Source organism: Catharus ustulatus, chromosome 3, assembly GCF_009819885.2.
Source record: "Catharus ustulatus isolate bCatUst1 chromosome 3, bCatUst1.pri.v2, whole genome shotgun sequence".
In the NCBI taxonomy this organism is placed as follows: domain Eukaryota; kingdom Metazoa; phylum Chordata; class Aves; order Passeriformes; family Turdidae; genus Catharus; species Catharus ustulatus.
In genome coordinates, this window is record NC_046223.1 from 23,493,601 (window position 1) to 23,513,093 (window position 19,493).

Below are 19,493 nucleotides of genomic sequence, written 5' to 3' on the forward strand. Positions count from 1 at the left end.
CCAGCTGGTTCAATTCACACTTAGTTGGAATGGAGACTATACCAGCCTCACTACTGGCATGAATTCTTGGTGCTTTGGGTTTTGCATAATAAAAAAAGTTAGCCTCCAGCCAAAAATCCTGTTCACAAAGACCAGAGGGAACAGTCACACTAGCAACAGCAGGGTTAAAAGATGGAAACCTAAAGAAACCTGATCTGCTTTCAGTCATCTTCTGGAAGCTGCACTGACCCAGCTCTGAAGGTGGACTCCAAATTCCACTGACTGTGTCAGAGCTCTGCAGTTAGTCTCTTAAAATAATGAAAGATGAAGGACAGAAAGAAAGCTTTTGTTTAAAAAGGCCTCTAGCTGAAGGTTGACTTACACTCTAAGCCAAAAGTGCTTCTAATTCTTCCAAAGCTCCTAATCTAGTTCACGGTATTGGGATTTTTAAAATATTTCTCATTCATCTAGAAATATTTTAATAGCCACATAAACTTGTACAGCTTTTGGACTTCAACATACAAGCTATAAGGATGTACTAAAAGGAAAGGAACATGCTTTTTAAAATGTTAGAATGGAATGAAAGCCAACATTTCTACAGCAAACCACCCTTTTGGCGGCTAGGAGACAAGTCAGAACCAATTCCATCTAGAAAAAGACTGAAAAATAAATGAGAGACAAAACTGTTGTCATGTGAATAATAAAAACAACATTCAATTAATGACTTGGTTGTAAATGGAAACCCCTCAGGAAGGATATATATGGAGAGAGGAGGAGGATGTATTCCCTTGGAAGTATTGTAGGAGCTGTCCAGGCTCCTAAGGCTTCAAGTGAGGGTGCCTGGTCTAGCCAATAAGCAAAACTATGCTGTATTCCTGAGACTGTACTTTATGTTGGGGTTTTTTATTGGTTTTGTGGGGTTTTTTTGGTTGGTTGGTTGGTTGGTTTTTTGTTTCTTGTTTGTTTGTTTGTTTGTTTGTTTGTGGGGGTTTTGTGGTTTTTAGCTAAATAAATTTTAAAAAACCTACCTGCACTCTCTGAAATCAGTGGAACTGTGATTTCTCCGCATGCTGATCTCTGCAGCCTCATCAGACACAGCTGGCCAGGTTAAGTGCCCCTCCATAGGGTGCCAGCATCATCACACAAGTGTAAATCTCAGTATAACCAGTGTCTTGCACCAGCACCAGGACCTGAGATAATTAAAATGCCAGACAATGTTGGCTTTGCCAGGAAACTGATAAAAAGTCCCAAAACCCAGCAGCGCCACCAGGTTCAGCTCCATAAGTAGCTACAGTCACAGGACAGACTGCTTGCCTGTACCAACCACTTCAGGCATGCAGTTTTATTTGTGATCCTGAAAGAAACGCACATCTCCTTCACTGCCACATAAACACACAGTGACCCATCTCTCTAAAACCCAACTCGATAGTTTTACATTTTTTGTACAACTGAACTACAGGTTCCCATTTCAGTGAGGCTTTCTCTTTTGGTCACTCCTCAATAACACACCTTTTGATTAGAAAATCACTCACACATCAGAAACATTTTGAAAGGACTAAAGAGATGCTACACTGTAAAGAGGGTCCAAAGAAAATCTCAACAGACATCACTCTTTTATCCCATTGACTGTGTGGCAGGAGCCCTGATTTACACCTCTCTGCTTATTTGAGTGACAAAGGTCAACAGAAAATTTCCAAAACGGAAACAAATCTTTAATTTTAGATACTACATTTCCAGAGGTGAGGCCAACAATGTGACAAGATAGTATGCTGGTATGAAGGTGGATATTATTGTGAAATGGGTGGGAGGTCAAAAAGCCAGCCCCTGAGCTACAGACAGGAGGTGACCAGTAGCACAGGTTCCATATCCCAGTGCCAGAAAAGCCAAACCAAAACACAAATCCTCACGTGCCTTTGCACACGTGCTGCAAACCAAGGTGTGGGACTCCTAAAGGGGCCTTGCCAGTGCTGGTGTCACATCACAGACAGGACCTGAGGTCTGCCAAGAGAGCTGCTACCTCCATTGTAAAGACAGCTTGCCAGATTTTTTTATTTGAGAACCAAAACTTACACACTTTCTACAGAAAGAAAAAAAAAAAAAGTAAAGAAAAAGACAGAAAAATCTAATTGGCATAACAAAAAAATAGAGTAGTTTGTTTCCAAGAGGGTCTAAATACAAAAGACACCCTGAAAACCTCATGTGAAACAGCTCTGAGCATTTAGAGGTTTCTCATGCATTGTATTGTAAAACAGCAGCTCATTCTTTTCCGAGCAGCAGAGGTAAGAGCGCACAAATGATTAAACAAGCAGGTTTAACTATCTTGCACTGACGAGGAATTTGTCAACATGGGCTCGGTATTTATGCAGCTCTGCAGCAAATACTGTATGGCTGCAGGAGTCAAACAGCTGTCTGTCAATAAAGCTATTCTCCTCGCTGGAACATAATAGCACAGACTCAACATGACCCTCAGAGGCCTCTTTAAGCTGCCTGGCTGTCTCCTCCTTCCCCATCCCTCCAGAGTCCTTCACCAGCAAGCTCTGAATTAAAAGGGAGAGGGAAAAAAATATAAAAGAAAAAAAAGTATTGGAGTCTTTTCTATCCATCTTAATATTAAAAGTGACTTAACCCTGGGCAAGTCAGTCTACAGGCACAAGCCTGAGCGAAAGCAAAGTTAGGGAAAGACGGCTTTGATTCACCGCACGTGAAGGGCCACTGACAATCCCTTTTAATAAGAGTTTGCAACATTAATGTAGCCAGAGCCACATGTGACACCCATTAGGGCCAGGGAGAGCTCCCACGCATATATTTCAAGGAAGCAGTAGATTCCCCAGTCCCAGAAGCTGTCTTCATTACAAAAGTCTAATGCATTTTTTATTATTCAGCCTTCAGTGGAAATGTCACCTTTCTAAAGCAAGCTGTTATCGTGTGTTTCCCATGCCAAACACATGGCCTCTGAGGAGAGGGTTTTATCTCTACATTTTTAGTGATTTGTATTTCTCTTTCAAGGAGCTCCATGCCTTAAGGCACCTGAAACGCTCACAGCACAAGAAGGTGAGGTTACACGGGATGCTGCGGCGAGGACAACAAAAACCCAGGGCCGGGAGCCGGCGCAGCTTCCAGTAGCAGTCACCTCCTTCAGCAGATTTAATTATTATCCCTGCTCTTGGTTGGGACCACATCCTCAAAGAAGCAGGGCGCCCACCAAGCGCCGCCGCCGCCGCCTGGCAGCGCAGCCAGCACCACTGCCCGGCGCCTGCCAACCAGCCAGATGCTGCCACATATTGGCATCTGGGGCCTGGAAAAGCAACTGCGGGCTCCGTTTGGCGGCGAATCCTGACCCCGACAACTGAAGGAGACAAAAGGAAGATAGACGGGAGTGGGGGGCGGAAATCTCTCCTGACAATTCCACTGGTAAAGATTTAGACAAAAACCTATTGTTTCATTGCTCTCCAAATGAATAAGTTTCGCGGAGGAGAAGAAAGAAAAACCCGCCCGGCATATTCTAAATGTTGTCAGAGTCCAGGGTGCAAGGACAAGGGATTATTTATGAAAAGAAATAATGAGGAAACCAGATGCCTGCCTTTCTCAGCCCTCTGCGCTCCAGTCACCCTAACGGGGCATGTGCAGCCCTGCTCATCAAAGACTTCTCAGCCTTAAAACGCAGGGCAGGCTCTCACTAACTCTTCCCGTTTCTGCCACCATGCAAAATGCCCTCCCTGTTTTATAGGGAGGCCCCCACAGTAAATCAGAGGCACGGCAAAGGATGAGGGAAAATACTAGCAGACCTCACCCCAGCCAGGGACAGTGACTGAAAAGCCATATTAACTGCACCCACCAGAACAGCAAATAAACCAAAACAACAGTAAAAAACCCCAAACCACAAAAAAAACAAAGGACAAAAAAAAACCTCCCCACACTTATTTCACTAACAAGACCAAAACTACATGGGTGTGTTTGCTTAAAGTAGGGAAGCAAACAAGCTCTCTATACCTGTTTCCATGAAATTGGCTTCTCTCTGTAATTGAAGGGTAAGCTCCCAGAAAAGTCAATGGGAAAACTCACAGTGATGTTAATGGGGCTGGGACTTCACACTGTGCAGTTGCTTTGCCCTGGAAAGGTGATTAACTCAGGACTCTGCAGTATCCCAGAGCACCTGCCAAGGGCCCTGCAAGGAGCAGAGCAGTCAGGGTCCTTCCTGGGGGACTGCTCTCTCAGCTCACCCTGTTGTGTTTGCTGGGCCTGGCAGGGGCTGGTCACAGGAGAGCTCTCTGAGGCCAAAGAAGACACAAGGTTGGAAAAGACAGAGACCAAGGCAGCAGAGTAGCAAATTTTAAAATCTGGAGAAAGGATATGTGCCACTTGGCTCACGATCCATGCTGTTGAAGTAGCTCTTCTCCATGCCTGGTTTGTAAAGGAAGATTATGAGCTGGCAAATGTCAGACCACAGAGCACAAGCAAGACCCCAAGTGGAGCATAGCTGGCCAGAGCTGTGCTCTAAATCACGGCACAGCACCGGTCCCTCTCGTGGAGGCTCCTTCCTCGTTATCCCACCGCTGAGCGAGGTGCCATAAAACTCTCGTTACTCACACACTGCTGGGGGAACCAATTTCCTAACGCTTTTACAATCCCTGTACTTTCATATTGTGGGAGTAATCCTCTCTCCTTGCTTCACCAGTATATGGGGATAACAGCTGCATCTAATAATCCGCTCCTGCATCCCAGCATTTTGGGGCAGCATTTCAGAATCAAGGGCACAGAAAGGGCAAGAAAATCTGTGACCGAGGCTGAAGGATGTAACACAGGATGTGGATGGAGAGATGAGCAAACCTAGAAAATACCTTGGAAATAAATGGCTTAGCTCATGGAAGGGGATGGGAGAAAATGGCACAAGTGAGGTTGTATCAAGGCAAAGTATCTCTTCTCTCTAAGGTAAAGCAACAAGAGGTTAGCAAGGCTCTGCTAAAGGAACACCATTGACTCCAACACCTGCTTGTTCCGTGTCTGGTCCATCATTATCCAACTCCACCACTTGCCAACAGCCTAGTCTAGCTTATTACCCCCAAAGGACTTTTCTCAAACTTGCCACCTTACGATCTCAACAGACAAGCATCAAGATGACCACCCAAGACAACACCAATTCCCAGCTGCCCGGAGCTGCACATGTCCCCAGCCCTCCCGTGCATCACAGAGCCACTGCAGCCCTCTGGCAGCGGCACTAATCCCTCCTGATGGGTCTCTGGGCCAAGAAGATGGAGACAGAGCAGCCTTTGGAGAAGGAGAGCCTCTGATCTGCCAAGAGACAGTGAGGTCCTGTTGGAGCAGCACATCAAGCTGTGACCCGCTGCCAGGAGTCTGGAGCATCCTCTCTCTCTGCTGTGCCCTGATTAGCCTCCTCTGCCCCGCAGCAGGGGTGCAGGAGATTTCGCTGCACGGCACTAGCAGGCACTGGGATCACTTCCACCGCTTTGCCACTCACAAGTTGGGATTTTCTTGAGGACACCACAACCTTTGGGCCAGGGCTCCCCAGCTCTGCTGCTGCAGATGGCTCAGGCAGGAACCAGCCCTCCATCGGCCCCGGGCGCAGCAGCCAGCCCTGCGCTGCCAGTCGCAACCCCTGCTGCCAGCAGCAGCTGCTCGGCACCTTTTAAGCAAGTCCCATTCCCCCTCTGGGAGTTGGCTCTGCCACCCCTTCCCAAATGGCAGCTGGAGCCACACGAGGCACCCTGTCCTGGGGGCTGCCAGCATTCCCTGCTGTGCTTGGCCCAGTCCCTCGCTGCCCCCCTCACCCCCAGACCCATTCCCTAAGCAGGAGCTTAGCGCCATGGTGTGACACCCACAGGGGCCCAGCCCTGCAGGCACAACCATGTGGAAAGACCTGGGGCACCAGGGTGACCAAAGCCCCAGATCTATCCTCACAACCCACCCTTTGTTGGTGGGCACATGCCAAACGACCACCATTGATGTACGTGGTGCCACGAACCATGGCAGAGCATGGGGGAGGCTGCTGGGCAGGAGCGTGGCTGAGGGGAACAACAGGCCCTGGCCACACCCGGGGCAGCTCCCACAGCGCCTCCAGGACACCACGGAGCAGGCGCCGCAGCCTCAGGGAACGAGCCCCTGAGGGGAGGGAAGGGGCGACATTCCAGAGGGCGCTGCTGCAGGCAAACAAATCCCGCACACCAAACTGCTGGGGGCTGCAAAAGCTGCGGGGCTCTGATTTGAAAGGCACGGCAGAGCGGTGGCACAGAGGTGCTGCTGACTGCAGGAGGACATTGGGGTGCCCAGCCACAGGATGGCACATGCCACAGCTCAGGATATGGAGCTCTCAGGGAGCACAGGACCAGCAGCAGCCAGGAGCCACAGCACTCAGCCCAGAGCACAGCCCTCACAGAGAGCACCAACACAAAGAAACTAACAATTGCACTTTTGCATTTTATTGCTAAAATCCCTACCATAAATCTCACCACAGAGGAAGTTTCTGTTTCTCCAGCTTCCTACTCAGTGTCCTTGAGAAAACAGATGATACCACACTAAAAAAAAAAAAAGAAAAAATCCCATAGTGGTTTACTTCTCACTTCCCTGTACCTTGTTATGCTGAGTGCTTCATTTAGAGAGGGCTGACCTCCCCAGCCTTCTTCATCCCAGTGCCCTTCGCTGCGGGGACACACCAAGGAACAGGTTAGCCCTGGAGAGAGGAGCGGGGTGAATGTTCCGGCGCAGGTAACCCTGCCAACTCAGCATCCCAAAGGTGCGCCCAGAGTCAGCGTGACAGTGACTGCTGTCTGCCAGGTGATTTCCACAGGAGACACAGGAGCTGTGCTACAAGAACAGAAGCTGTGAATACAGCCATTCAAAGTTATGCCCCTTCTATTTCACCAGTTTCTCCTATAGGTCTGGGCAGGGGCCCAGGCTCACCTCACAGCAATTCTACCCAGGGCAAGCTTCAAACGTTTTGTATCCCAGTTTTTCTTAGCAGGACACAAAGAATATTACAGGGGGCAATGAATTACCACTTTGAGATGCCCCAAGTGTGTAATCTGCCCTATCCACAGGAGAATAGGAAAATCTATAGGTTTATTTTACTGTGTTTTACATAGACTGTCGCTAATTCCTGTGGAAAAAAAAAGGCACTGATTTGTTTTGCTGTTAGCTATTAGGTGTAACAGAAGGAAGTGGGAATGAACAGTCATCCACATGGAGATGTGCATCACAGGGCTTTGTAACAGGCACCAAAAGGAAGGTATCTAGAGCATTTAATTAATTCATTAAAGCAAAGGACAAAAAGCACTGATCAAGTAAGGTCAGTCTTCAAGGATTAAATGTGAAGGTCAGAAAGGCAAGGTCTCAATTAGGTTTGAAAGGTTTTGTTTATTAAAGGAATACATGTAAACACCAATACAACATAATACATGTTCAAGGAAAAAAATAATAAAAATAGAAACAGGGTTGGTTTTGTGCAATTAACTCCAGACCATGCTTCCCTTGACAAAACAATTATCTGAGTCAGTGGTAATGTTACAAATACTTGTAGCATCTCAAAGGCTCATTTCTGGCAAGTCATACTGCCATTCCTTCTACTCTCCATGATCTAGATTTCCTCACTACTAACATACCTGAAAAAAAATATTTTGGTGTCATTTACTAAACCGAATGCTTTGCAGTGAGAGTGACTGATCATCTGGTTTCTGCCAGAAGTGGGTTTTCCTTCTGCTGCTCACAGAAACCAGCTTGTGCTCCCATGCTATCTTATCCTGCCTTTGTTTACAGTCAGCACACAGGCACAACCTGAACACAACAGAATTTCAAAGTAATATGGAAAATACCTTTTTGTACAGTTATCACCAGGCAAATGCAATGGGACAGATCAACACAGGCATTATCTGGTGGCTGGGCTAGAGAGCCCCAGGGAGGGAGTCAGGTGGCCGAGGGGAGGGAGCCTTTCCTTGAGCAAGGAGCCCTGTCCAAAGTCACAGCCAGGGCAGTGCTGGAAGGAAGCTCGGGATCAGCTTGGTCTCTGCATTAGAGATTTCCGACCCGCTCGGCACAGGAAGTTGTTCCTGTGGCTCACCTGAGGGAGTTCCTGTTATGAAGCCAGAGGGTGGTGGGTTGAAAGGCAGTTTCTGTAAGTGATGTAATCTTGGACGGCACTGGGTAGGCAGTGATACTAGTGACCTGGTTACAACCTGCAGTGTTGTGACAGCCCCTCTGCTGGCCTGGTGATCACAAGAAAAGGAAAAAAAAAAAAAAAAGAGGGGAGTGGAATAATTTAAAAAGGAAAAAAAAAAGTTTCCAGATTTCCTTTGTTTAAGTGAAGCATTTTCCTTTTCCACTTTATTTGAATACATCAACCTCGTGTCGAACAGATGGAGACTGTACAGATGCACTTTTGGGAGTGCCCATAAAATACACTGCTAAAATACAAATGGAAGGACACTTTTTTTTTTTTTTGAGTTGTAAATTCAATAATCGTTGCTGTCACCTCACTTTCCCAAAGGAATTTGCCCTTTGTTCCCTGGATAAAGCTGGACAGAAGAAGAAAAGGGGAGGAAAAAAAGAGTGCAAGCAAAGGGAATATTTCAGAAAAAAAAACATGGATCCATAATGTGTACATTGCAGTGTACAGCATCTGTACATCAGGAACACATACAGGCATGGCTGCCTAGCAGCACCAGCAGCACTCAGCAAAATATTCTGCATGTCTTATATTCTTCTCCCATCCTCTAGTCGTTTCTAGCAAACAAACAGGTCAGCTAATTGGCTCCTGCCCAAGTCTTACCCACTAGGGTTTGCTCAGAGATGTCACTTAGTCATTTGGCATGAGCAAATCCCAGGCTTCTTCCTGTTCAAGCAGCAGAGTGGGTGAAGGCTTTCTTTGATTTATTAAGACTATTAACAAACAGGGGAGTTCAGAAGCTTCCTCAAGCACAAGAACACGAGCAGAAAGGGTTTTTTCCTGAAGTAGCAGCTAAAAATAGGACACTTAGAGGAAGTAAAGTTCATTAAGTGATAAAGCAGTACCTGCAGCGATGAGAGAAGAGTTCTTCCTTTTTTATCTATATATTTATTTAGTGTTATGTGTTCTTGCTCCTTATTAGAGTGCTAAAGCAGTGTTTATCCAGCTGAGGAAAAGAAGATTTCCCTTTCGGTAGTGACTTTAACACGTAGCTCATCAAATACAACAGAGTCAAAAGTTTTAAACAGACATTGCCAGCCAACAAAGTACAACATTTGACAGCATTATTTGCCTTTTATATGCTCTTTCCAGAATGGGAAATGATATGCTATTTTCAAGACACATTCCACAGTATTATGCAACAGCTTTCTTAATTTTTAATGGATATATTATTTTTAATGTGTCAACTTTTGCATAAAGCATTTTAGTATTTTATTTAGTATTTTCTTTAGCATATACCATTAATAAATTATTTTTCCTTCCCTATCCCCCCAAGAGCTGCACTTAATAGAGGGAAATGGTCTATTGACACAATAAAAAAATACTTTCAACTGGCATAGTCTATAGTCACTTCCATCACCAGACAAAGCACCAGGAGGACATTCCTGCCCCTGCTTATCTGGCAAGCTGGCAGTTCCAGGAGTTGCCTCACAAACCTTCCTTTGATGAAAGGACTCACACACACGCAGCAACCAGCTGTGGTAAAAAATAAGCCAGCACCCTGTACAACCAGTGATTCCTGTTAAAAGTGTTCACTTTTGGCTCCGTTGCTCCAGCATCCTTTAGCCATTATGTCCAAGTGGTCTGAGACATCCAAAGGAAGCGAGTCAGGGTGCTCCTGTGCCAGAGAAACTTGCCCAGTTGACCTGAGTTTGTTCAGAGGGCATGTGTCTCTCATCTCTGCAGATCTGCCCATTCTATAAGGGCAAAAAATGGATGAGATTTGATATCTTCAACACCAGCAACGCCAGCACCAAGACGCTCCGCAGGATTAAACTGCAAAAGCTTGACATAAAAGAAAAATACACGATTCAGTGAGTAAGAACAAAAACAACTGCTTAAAAGTTCCAGAAAGGTCTAAGGTAAGGGACATCCTACTGTTTTCCTGCTCTGTGAATTACTTTCAAGAGTGGAAAAGCATACTTGAAATTCCTAAAATCCAGTAAATGGAAGAAGACTCTCCTTTCCTTGAGTCTCAGTCTTACAGTCTTCAGAGACTACTGATCACAGCATGCAATTCCCTGAAGCACTGCACACTGGGACTTCATTTTAAGTGTAACCTCATTTTAAAAAGAGACAGCAGCAGCCAGAGCCTGCATCAGTAGAACTCTGGACGCTGCGTTTGCTTCATGTTAACCTTTGGTCACACCACTGTGTTATGGCTACATCAGGCATAGTGGTCTGTAACTTTCCGTTTCATAAATTTTGAGTTGGTCCTAAAATATCAGGATAACATAGCCAGCTCTCCATTTCCTTAAAAAAAAAAAAAAAGTTTTAAAGAGTCCTACAAATGGCCTAAAACTGAAAAATCAAAACCCCAGTTAAAGAAACAAAACAGCCTAATGGCTTCATGGAAATTTCCTGAAATTCAGCACCTCGTTTACTTTTTAGTTGTACATCACATGCTGAATTCATGTGAAAAGGAAATCACAATATTTACATCTGTTTAAAGATACCAATCCATATAAAAGGGAATGCAAAGGTAAACTCCAAAGAGACTAATAAAGACACACAAACATATTTTGCAGTTTTCAAGAACTGTTTATACTCTATTCAATTACAGCCAGTACAAAGGCATTATCTCTTGCTTGCTTTTTCTGCAACAGCTAATAGGATAACTTTTCCCAGTTGTCACTTGGAAAAATGTGTACACATATCTTGATGCAGTCAACATCTAAGTAAGCCTACATCCATAAACATAGGAATTTACACATTTTAAGATGGTTCTGCTATTTGCAGTCATAGTGTCACACAGTAAAAGTAGCTTGCTGACAGTGAATGGTGCTGCTCTGGTATCTCACACAAGCCACAGATGCAGCCAGGGCATCTCTGCCTTCCCTGGAAGACAGCACCAGCACTGGGAAATCACACATGGTCACTTATTTTCTGGTGTTTGTCCTTCCAGAATAACTTTAATCTCAGAAAACAAATGAAAACTGAAACACACCTACTGAAATTCACACTGGTATTTTGTTGGTAGTAGAACTTGAAAGTTCCTGAAAAAAAAACCTGAGTGCAAAATACCAAACCAACATCAAAAAACAACTTTATCTTTCAGCAGAAACAAACAGATCTCTGTTTTTTAGATGCTGCCTAAATGAAGATGATGTTTACCATGAAGTCACCTGGACTGGAAGCCACAGCAGGAGACAATTTTCTGTATAGCTGAACACTGATCCCAGAGAGTTAATCTGTGATGTTTTGACCTGTTTACCCTTGGCAGTGGGGGGAAGGAAAGTCGCAATGACAAATTGCTATCCATGCCAAGAGAGCTCTCTTCCTTTTCCTGACAAGGCTTCCTCAACAATGAATGGCAGCTTCCTTGGATAGTCACACAACAAAAATGTGATTTACTGCTTCGTATAGCCAAACCTTCACCAGATAAGTCACCACCCTATACTAGACAGCTTGACCTAAGAGGCACTGGGGAGACTGTTCTCTGCACAGACATGGCCTTGTAACACAGCTGTGAGCGGCAGAAATACATTTGCCACTTAAACCCACCAGTGGCAAAAGAGCCATTCTTTGGCACATGTAAAAAGAGGCAACACATTAGTCTACAGCAAAAAACAATCCTGCACTGGCAGGGACACATGGACTGGATGACTTCATTTGTCTTGTTCTAGTCTTACTGGGAGGAATTCCCTTCATTAAATGTGATCTTGCTTTTCCTCAGCTATTGGTCTCTTACAGCATCTGTGGGTGAGGGTAAAAATTTGCTACCACCCAACTACATAAATGCAGATTATATAAAAACGAGATTTTTCTTCAGTCATTTCCCTTTCTACCTTTGCCAGAAATACAAAGACATGTACTTTCACCTTCAATGATTTCATGTCACTTAGTCAAAATAGGTGGTGTCCAAACATACAGTTCTATTTCCACTAATCATTTCACAGTAACAGCACAGAAATCCATCTGTCTTTTCACCCACGGAATTTTCAAAATCTGTTTGTTTTCTTCAAGAAATACTTTGTCCACTCTGCTCTGTTATAAACTGCATCTAAGTCATGCCATTATTTATGCATCCACTAGCAAGAGCCTCTTCAAAGCTGAACAGCACAATTCACATACATCGCTTTTTCTTCTCAAGTGGAACAGGTCAGATCTAGGCACCACTTCCACAGTTATGTCAAAATTAACTAAAAGGAATATTGCATTCAGTGAATTTCAAGATCCTGTACTGTAAGTTCAGTTGTGACTACCTAAAGCTAAGAGTAAACTAAAACCATCAAACAGTACTATTCCCATTAATTTAAAAATGGTGTATCAGTCTGGAACTTTGTATTTTACAATTTCACCTTTTGTCCAACCTACCACTCATCTTCTGACTACAAAGTCATTGGATTCACCATTGAAAGTACTTTTCTTAGCAAATGGCATCCAGAAGGTTTCCTGGAGGAGAGCTACAGACTTTCAACCACAGCGAGGTCACAACTTCTAATCAGTGTGCTACAGGTTTCATAGTACTTTGAGCTATCTTGCTGAATTGGCATCAGCATTTTTCACTTTAGTTCATTACAAATGTTTCCACGAACATTTAGGGCAGAATTCCTGAAGTGTTCATGCATCACCAGCAGGTGTTTCCAAAGCATTTGCCAAACTTGTTCTTTGAAGAAATGGCAAAGCACTCCAGTTTTCTACAGACCCAGCCAGCAGAACAAGTCAAAGTTCGCAAATGCAACAAGGCAACTGGGCAAAATTCATCACTGCTGACAAAAGAGCCATCCACGTTCCTATCAGCAGCTTTCTGGCTTTACATCTACTTCACCAGAACAAATTAAGTAGGTAAGTATTTGTCCCACCCACACATGCACCTAGAGAAAATAAGTTCTCCCCTCACCTACCTGCTGAATCAGTGATCTGGCCTCCTTTGATACATGGTCTGGTATACTCAAAGAAGTGTGAGTGTTTATTCCTGATGGATGACACTCAACCAGAGACTGGAGGAAAAGAGGAAAAAGGGAGAAAATAAATCAAAGCAGTAAGGCATATTTATTAATTTCAAAATTGCATGTTGGATTATCTCCTAATATCCATGCAAATTTAACACACAAAGCCAAAATTCAGTGCTTCCTGGTATGAAGTACTGGTTCTGGGAGGAATGTCTACAGGTGCTGATGAGCTCCCTGAGATACAGGGAGAACAGCTCCCTGAGATACAGCTTTAGAACATTTACATCTTACAGCTTCTGTTCTATTGCTCAAATGTGAAGAGCCTGGGAATTTGGTGGATTTTGCTTTCTTCGTGCAGGGCTGTTAACCAATCACCAGTTTGATTTGGCCAAACACTCCTTGTCTCAAAATACTGAATTAATGTGTAAGAGCAACATATGACTTCTCATTCACAGCCTCAGGAAATAATACTAGAAATATTAGGGCAAAAGTTTTGTACATGTACAGATGGAATGTTAGGGAACTTGGACTTTACTGTAGCTAAGAGGGCAGCATCATTTTGGTTATTTTTTTCAGTCCTTAGTTTGGTACAGCTCTATTAAGTTGTTCTGCTGAAGGCTGAGCATATTTTGTTTCTCTGGTCCCACGTAGGCTAAGCAAATTTAGAGAGCTCAGGTTGGCAAGCTCACCTGAGAAACACAATCAAGGGAACACACCTGAGCACACCACTAGTGAGAAACTACTGGCCAAGAAGTCACTTTTATCGAGACACTTGCCCCCAGCCCTACCTTCCCAGTGAGGAGTTCAAAAAGAATGGCACCCAGGCTCCACCAGTCACAGGCTTCTGTCTCTTCTAGGATAGCACCAACCTCTAAACATGAGACATTTCAATTAATATTAAAAAGGTCAGTTACACCTTCAAAATTAACATATATTTACAAGGTGACTGTTTAATGCTGACAGAACATATACTAAATACCACAGAGCTTTCATTATGCCTGCAATTTAGTTAGCCCTTTAGCCACCTACAGATTGCATTGTTCAAGCACAGCAACACCATACATTTCATGCATAATTTGTCTTTTCCATGCACACATAGGCACTTTCGAGACTTACAGCCATTACAGTTATGATTTTTCTATTCTGGACAAAACTGGACAATGACAGACAGTAAAGTAAAGCACATTTAGAGAATTTACCCAGGTAAGAAGAGCTGGACAGGTTGGAGTGGCCTAAAACACCCAGAAAAGCAGCACAAGGGAGGGGTGCAATAATCTACTGCATGCCTCAGTTTTGTCTTAGAGGACATGATTTGTCTCAGGGCTAACCCACACCCATACTGGGATCACCATGGGAGGCTTTTCACAACGGTCTCATAGAGAGATACCAAATCTACTTCCCACAGCACAACTACAGTCAGTAACTTTGTATTGCTACAGCCCAGCCCAAACTGTACATTGGTATGAAGAGCTGTTTCCCCTTGAATCCAGCCCAACACCGCTATAGCTGCACAGGCACAAGGGACAGCAGGGAGGGGAGAGGGGGGTGACAGTCCCGGGCCATACACACACACCTATTCAGTAGCATGATGCATGCAGAAAATTTGGCCTTCAATGACTCAGGCTTTAAACTACAAAAATTATTAAATACAAACACACCACACTGTCTGCTCTAAAACAGGCAGAAAAACAGATTGCAATGAAGATGAAATCTTCATTTTGACTGTCACAAAAAATGCAGAAGCTGCATTAAAATAGCTTTGGTGGCAAAAGCCACACCAGCTCCCCAGCAGAGGACAACAATTAGCATACAGTCACATAGCTGTTGCTGTGAAAAGCAGTGCAACATGGGCAGAAAAATCCTGCTCATCATTTTATGGAGCTTAGCATGAGCATGGCCAAGGAGAGCTCCAGATGAGTCCCAGCCCAGGGTCAGGGAGAGGGACCAGAGCTCCCCAGAGGCAGGGAAGCACAGCCCACTGAGCTCAGGGATGTGCACAGGGATGCCACAAGCTGGAAGAGGCTCAGCACCCCACAGAACTCAGCTCAGGCTGCTGTTGCAAGAGCAACAAGGAAGGATGGCTCAGATGTTATTGCTTGAGCTAGCACATCCCTCACATTGAAAAGTTTACTCCACTTAATGGCCTTGGAATGACCGATACGTCACTATAAGGGTGCTACACATCAGAATTTATTCTGCTCCTTACAGATGAATACTCCTATCAGCACCAAGAAACTTTTGACAAAGATGTAACAGCAACTACATGAGCAACTCTATCAGGATAGTTACATACATTTTTAAAATGCTTTAAGATCCCATGCAAGCACCCAGATGAAGCTGAAACTACAGTAAATGGAGAGAATTTGTGTAAAAATCAATATCTGTTCTTGCAATTTAACTTTAAAGCCCTTTAGAAAGGCAGACCTAGGTAGTATCCTTTGAAAAAAGAAAAATATAAAAAACTCAGAGTTGGGCCTTTCCACACAAACCAGCTGCTGAAAGGCTTTCAAAGCATTTCTCAGTGAAACCTACTAAATGGAAATGCCTTTTCAGTTCAAGGCATCTTTCTTCCCAACAAGTGAAGACTTTTATTTTGAAATTAAATTACACACTTATTACAGAATAAGGACAGCAAAGCCAAGAATTAACAAGATTGACTACTACATTCTGAGTTCCATTAATTATCCCATATTGACACACCTTAAATTTTAGAATAATGCCACAGAAGGAAATAATCCTTTTTTCCCAAAGGTGTTCAGGGGGAATGGTCCTCATGAGTTACAGCCCAACAGAAAAAAAAATTACCTAAATGTGAAAAAATTGTTCAGAGCACAGGGAAAAGAAACTCTAATTAAAAAGAAAAATTACTCAGTTTTGGTGTTATTTCCCTTTATGCTGGTAAACAGAGATGCTGCTGATGCAATTCTCTAAAGAACCAAAGTTACACTGCCTTCTCTCACAGAACTATTCATCACAGGAAGTAGCACTGATGAAGAAAATGGACATATATAGAATAAGAGTCAAAAAGCAAACCAGAGTCCACTTCCCCAAAATCCAAGCCATATTTTCAATTGGAAGAACACTTTCAATACATGCTAAAGCAAAACAAATGTCACTGCAGTGCTCTGACAAGAGCAGCACTGAACTCTTCCATCCACTTTTGGCCATGACCAAAATGACACGAGTGGAATTAATTAAGAACAGGCAAGGAACACAGATATCTCCCAGGGCTGAAGGACCTGGGTTTTCATGCACAAGCAGAAGTGGCATGACAAGTCATCTGAACCAATACAGAACAGAAAAAGGAAAACTCAGCTGAGGGCAACACCTGAGTCCCCTTTTTTACAAAAACTAAATTTTAGCTCAACTTTTTTCCTATTATGCAATGTCTGCCTTCCAGATGCTTTCCCTAAGTTCCAAAGTTTCCTTATTTCAGGTTAAAATAAATATTTTACTTTAAAAAAAAAACAATCAAAACCAAAGACAATTTTAAAACCACTGTAAACTACAAATAAACGTGTTGTTTACATTTCCTTACTTTGAACAGGTCACATGACTTCTGATGCAATACTGATCATAATAAGTGCAGGATACCACATCAATATTACTGCATTTTATCTTGACTAAACATCATGGGAAAATTTAGAAACTGTAGATTATGAAGTGCTTTTGAGGGACACAGAGTAGCTGGCTAATGTAATACACCACACAGGGCATATGCTTTTTTTAAAGCTTCAATATTGCAATAAATCTGAACTACAATATCTGCCTTCACTAAGAAAACATTTTCATCTCAATCCATCAGCAAAGTAATTTAGACAATAAATGGTAGTGACACATAAGCTTAAGTGAATAACATGGGGACATTTGTGCCAAATCTTTCCTTCATGAACCTTGAAATCAAGGACCTTACCCGGATTTGTACAAAAATAAACATGTGTACACATCTACACGGTGCTAGTGCTTCTAGGACTGGCAGAACAACATTTGCAGAAAAAAACATTCACATCATCCTCAAATAGAAAATCAGAGAAATAATAAAGTAGGGTGAAAAAAAGTCAATAGCTCTTCCAACTTTACTGTAATTTCATTAAAGAGAGAGCTTTCCCCTTTCTCCCTTCCCAAAGCATGGCCATGACATCCAGCACCAAGCAGCACAAGTCAGCAGCAGTGCTAAATTCCTGCACAAAGCAATTCCAACGGCAGCCACTGGGATAACTGGAGGGAAGGAGATTTGTAAAATGCTATCAGGTTTAGACAGAGACAGATGGTGTGGGTAAACACCTCCACTACCCTGCACTGCCCTCCTTCCAGAGCAGCTGGTCTCAACTGAAAGGCCATTTCTTTATGGTTTCCATACTTATCTCAATATTTGCATTACACACAGCAATACCTTACTGCCTGATAAGGGAGACATAGCTGACAACACTCTGTATTTTAAACAGAAGTGCCAGTTCCAAAGAAAAAGCAGAACTTCCCCTCTCCTGAACACACATTCTCAATAAAGCTATCGATGGCAAGCCAAGGCTTATTTTCTCATTCTTTACACAGCACCTTCACTTGAAATATATGCCCTTCTTGCTGAAGGATTTCAAAGGCTTTACTACCCCACCTGCCCCATTTTCTTCCAAAACCAGTTTCCTCCAGGGCTGACAATAATGCCTCATGACCAGCACACACAAACAATAGTTAACATGGAAGAAGCAAGGCTTACAGGAGGCCTTAGACATTCACTGTGCAACTCAGGCCAGATGGTTTGTGAATCACCAAGAATAAAAACTTAATCAAAAATTTTGTAGGAGAAACTGTAATGTAAAAAAAAAAAACCAAAGAAACCCGCATCTCCAGTCAGCTGACAGGAGAACTGGCTCTAGGTGGATGGAATGCTTCCCCAGACACCTAGGAGTCAGGAAAGGCTTTGCACTTAGATGGTTTCTTGGAATTATAAAGGGCAGATTGATAAGAATTTCAAAACCTGAGGAAGTCCCTTCCCACAATCCAAGCAGATACTCCAGTGATACTCTCAAGTATCATTTCTGCACTGATAAGCAAATAAGGAGACCCATCTGAACAACCATCAGGTGTCTGAAACTGTCCATGAGGAACTGGACTTGTTCAACATCCTGAAAAGAAATACAACATTTTCCCCTTCAGTGACCATTAAGATAAACATTGCATGAAAAAGCATTAGAGACTCTAGAAATTCTATTTACCTTACACTCACTTAATTTGAAAAGATTACAGTTTTATCATATTTTGATATCTATATAGGTACAGGAACATTTGCAGAGAATCAACTAAAATAACTCCAACCTAATTCACTCTCATCAGACTCAGTCAGCCAAGATACTGTAAGATACAGTCACTAAATAAAACATCCCACAAGCAATCTGGCCATAATGCTTTGCCTAAAATGCTTCAGCAATTTATAAAGCACAGCATTGAACCATCTATATTTAAGTATAAGAAGTTTATCATGGTCTTTAAACAATAAAGTAGTGAGGCAAGTCCAATGAACATTTGCTAAGACTAAATGGAGTATGAAAATAGGGAGTTTGATTTAAAAGTTATTCAAAAACATATAAGCAGCTATGTTCCTCTTTGGGGAGAAAAAAAAAAAAGAAGAAAAAATAATAGAGAGAACTGTGCTTTCTTTCTTTTAGCAGCCCAAGATGAAATCAAAACTTCCTCTAAAGTAATCATGTGACGAAAGAGACAAAGTTTATTACCGTTCTGTTATCAAAACAAAGCAAACATTAATTAACCTCACAGCTAGCTCCGTTTATTTTCACAAGGCATCTTGTATACTGTCTTCAAGGTTTAGTCCCATCTGTGATGTTAATACTACTAATAATAATAGACATAAATAAACACAGGTAAAGCACAGTTTCTTCTGGAGTTAACAACTGGCTTTTATGACAGCCAGATGAAAACATCAGATTTTTACAAATCCCCAGCTTGGGTACATCTTATTGCTCATTCTAGTTACAGAGTCTCAGAAAAACCACAAGACCATGCAGTTCACCTGAAACACACAGTGTACTTACAATAAGCCTGAGATCAGGTTTGTTTTTTTTCAGAAAGTACCTGATGCTCTCCCCAAACCTCTGCTTTCAATTACCAACTCCAAGTTCACAGCATTCTGCTATTCTGGGAGCAGTCAGCTGTCATTGTTTTCTGTGGGACACTCTGGGCTCTTTAGAGAGCAGTCCCAGTCCAAAGGGTTGCTGTAAAACTGCGACTCAGTATTTTTTCTTCACCTCCAGATCTTATTCACACCAGCCACGTATTTTTCATGTTGATGTTTGATCCTGTTTCCTATTGCCAGGGCTTTTCAAATCAAGTTAGCCCACCCTTCTGATTTTCATGCCCAAAGTTCCTTCACCTATCCAGGTTTTTTCTTTTCTTTTTAGGATAATCCTGAGACATTAATGTCACGCAAAAAT

At 43.0% G+C, this 19,493-nt stretch overlaps 1 protein-coding gene across 1 annotated transcript in view; it reads right to left on the reverse strand.

Annotated features, from left to right (window-relative positions):
* Window positions 1-7,327: 7,327 nt before the first annotated feature.
* RPS6KC1 (ribosomal protein S6 kinase C1) overlaps window positions 7,328-19,493 on the reverse strand; it is an 85,012-nt gene continuing 72,846 nt past the window's right edge. Inside the window, exons 14-16 of the mRNA XM_033054949.1 lie at window positions 13,836-13,918; window positions 13,000-13,095; window positions 7,328-9,937 (exon numbers count right to left, since the gene is read on the reverse strand). Of these exons, the coding sequence (XP_032910840.1) occupies window positions 9,827-9,937; window positions 13,000-13,095; window positions 13,836-13,918 (290 nt within the window). The 3' untranslated portion in view covers window positions 7,328-9,826. The remainder of the gene's footprint in view (window positions 9,938-12,999; window positions 13,096-13,835; window positions 13,919-19,493) is intronic.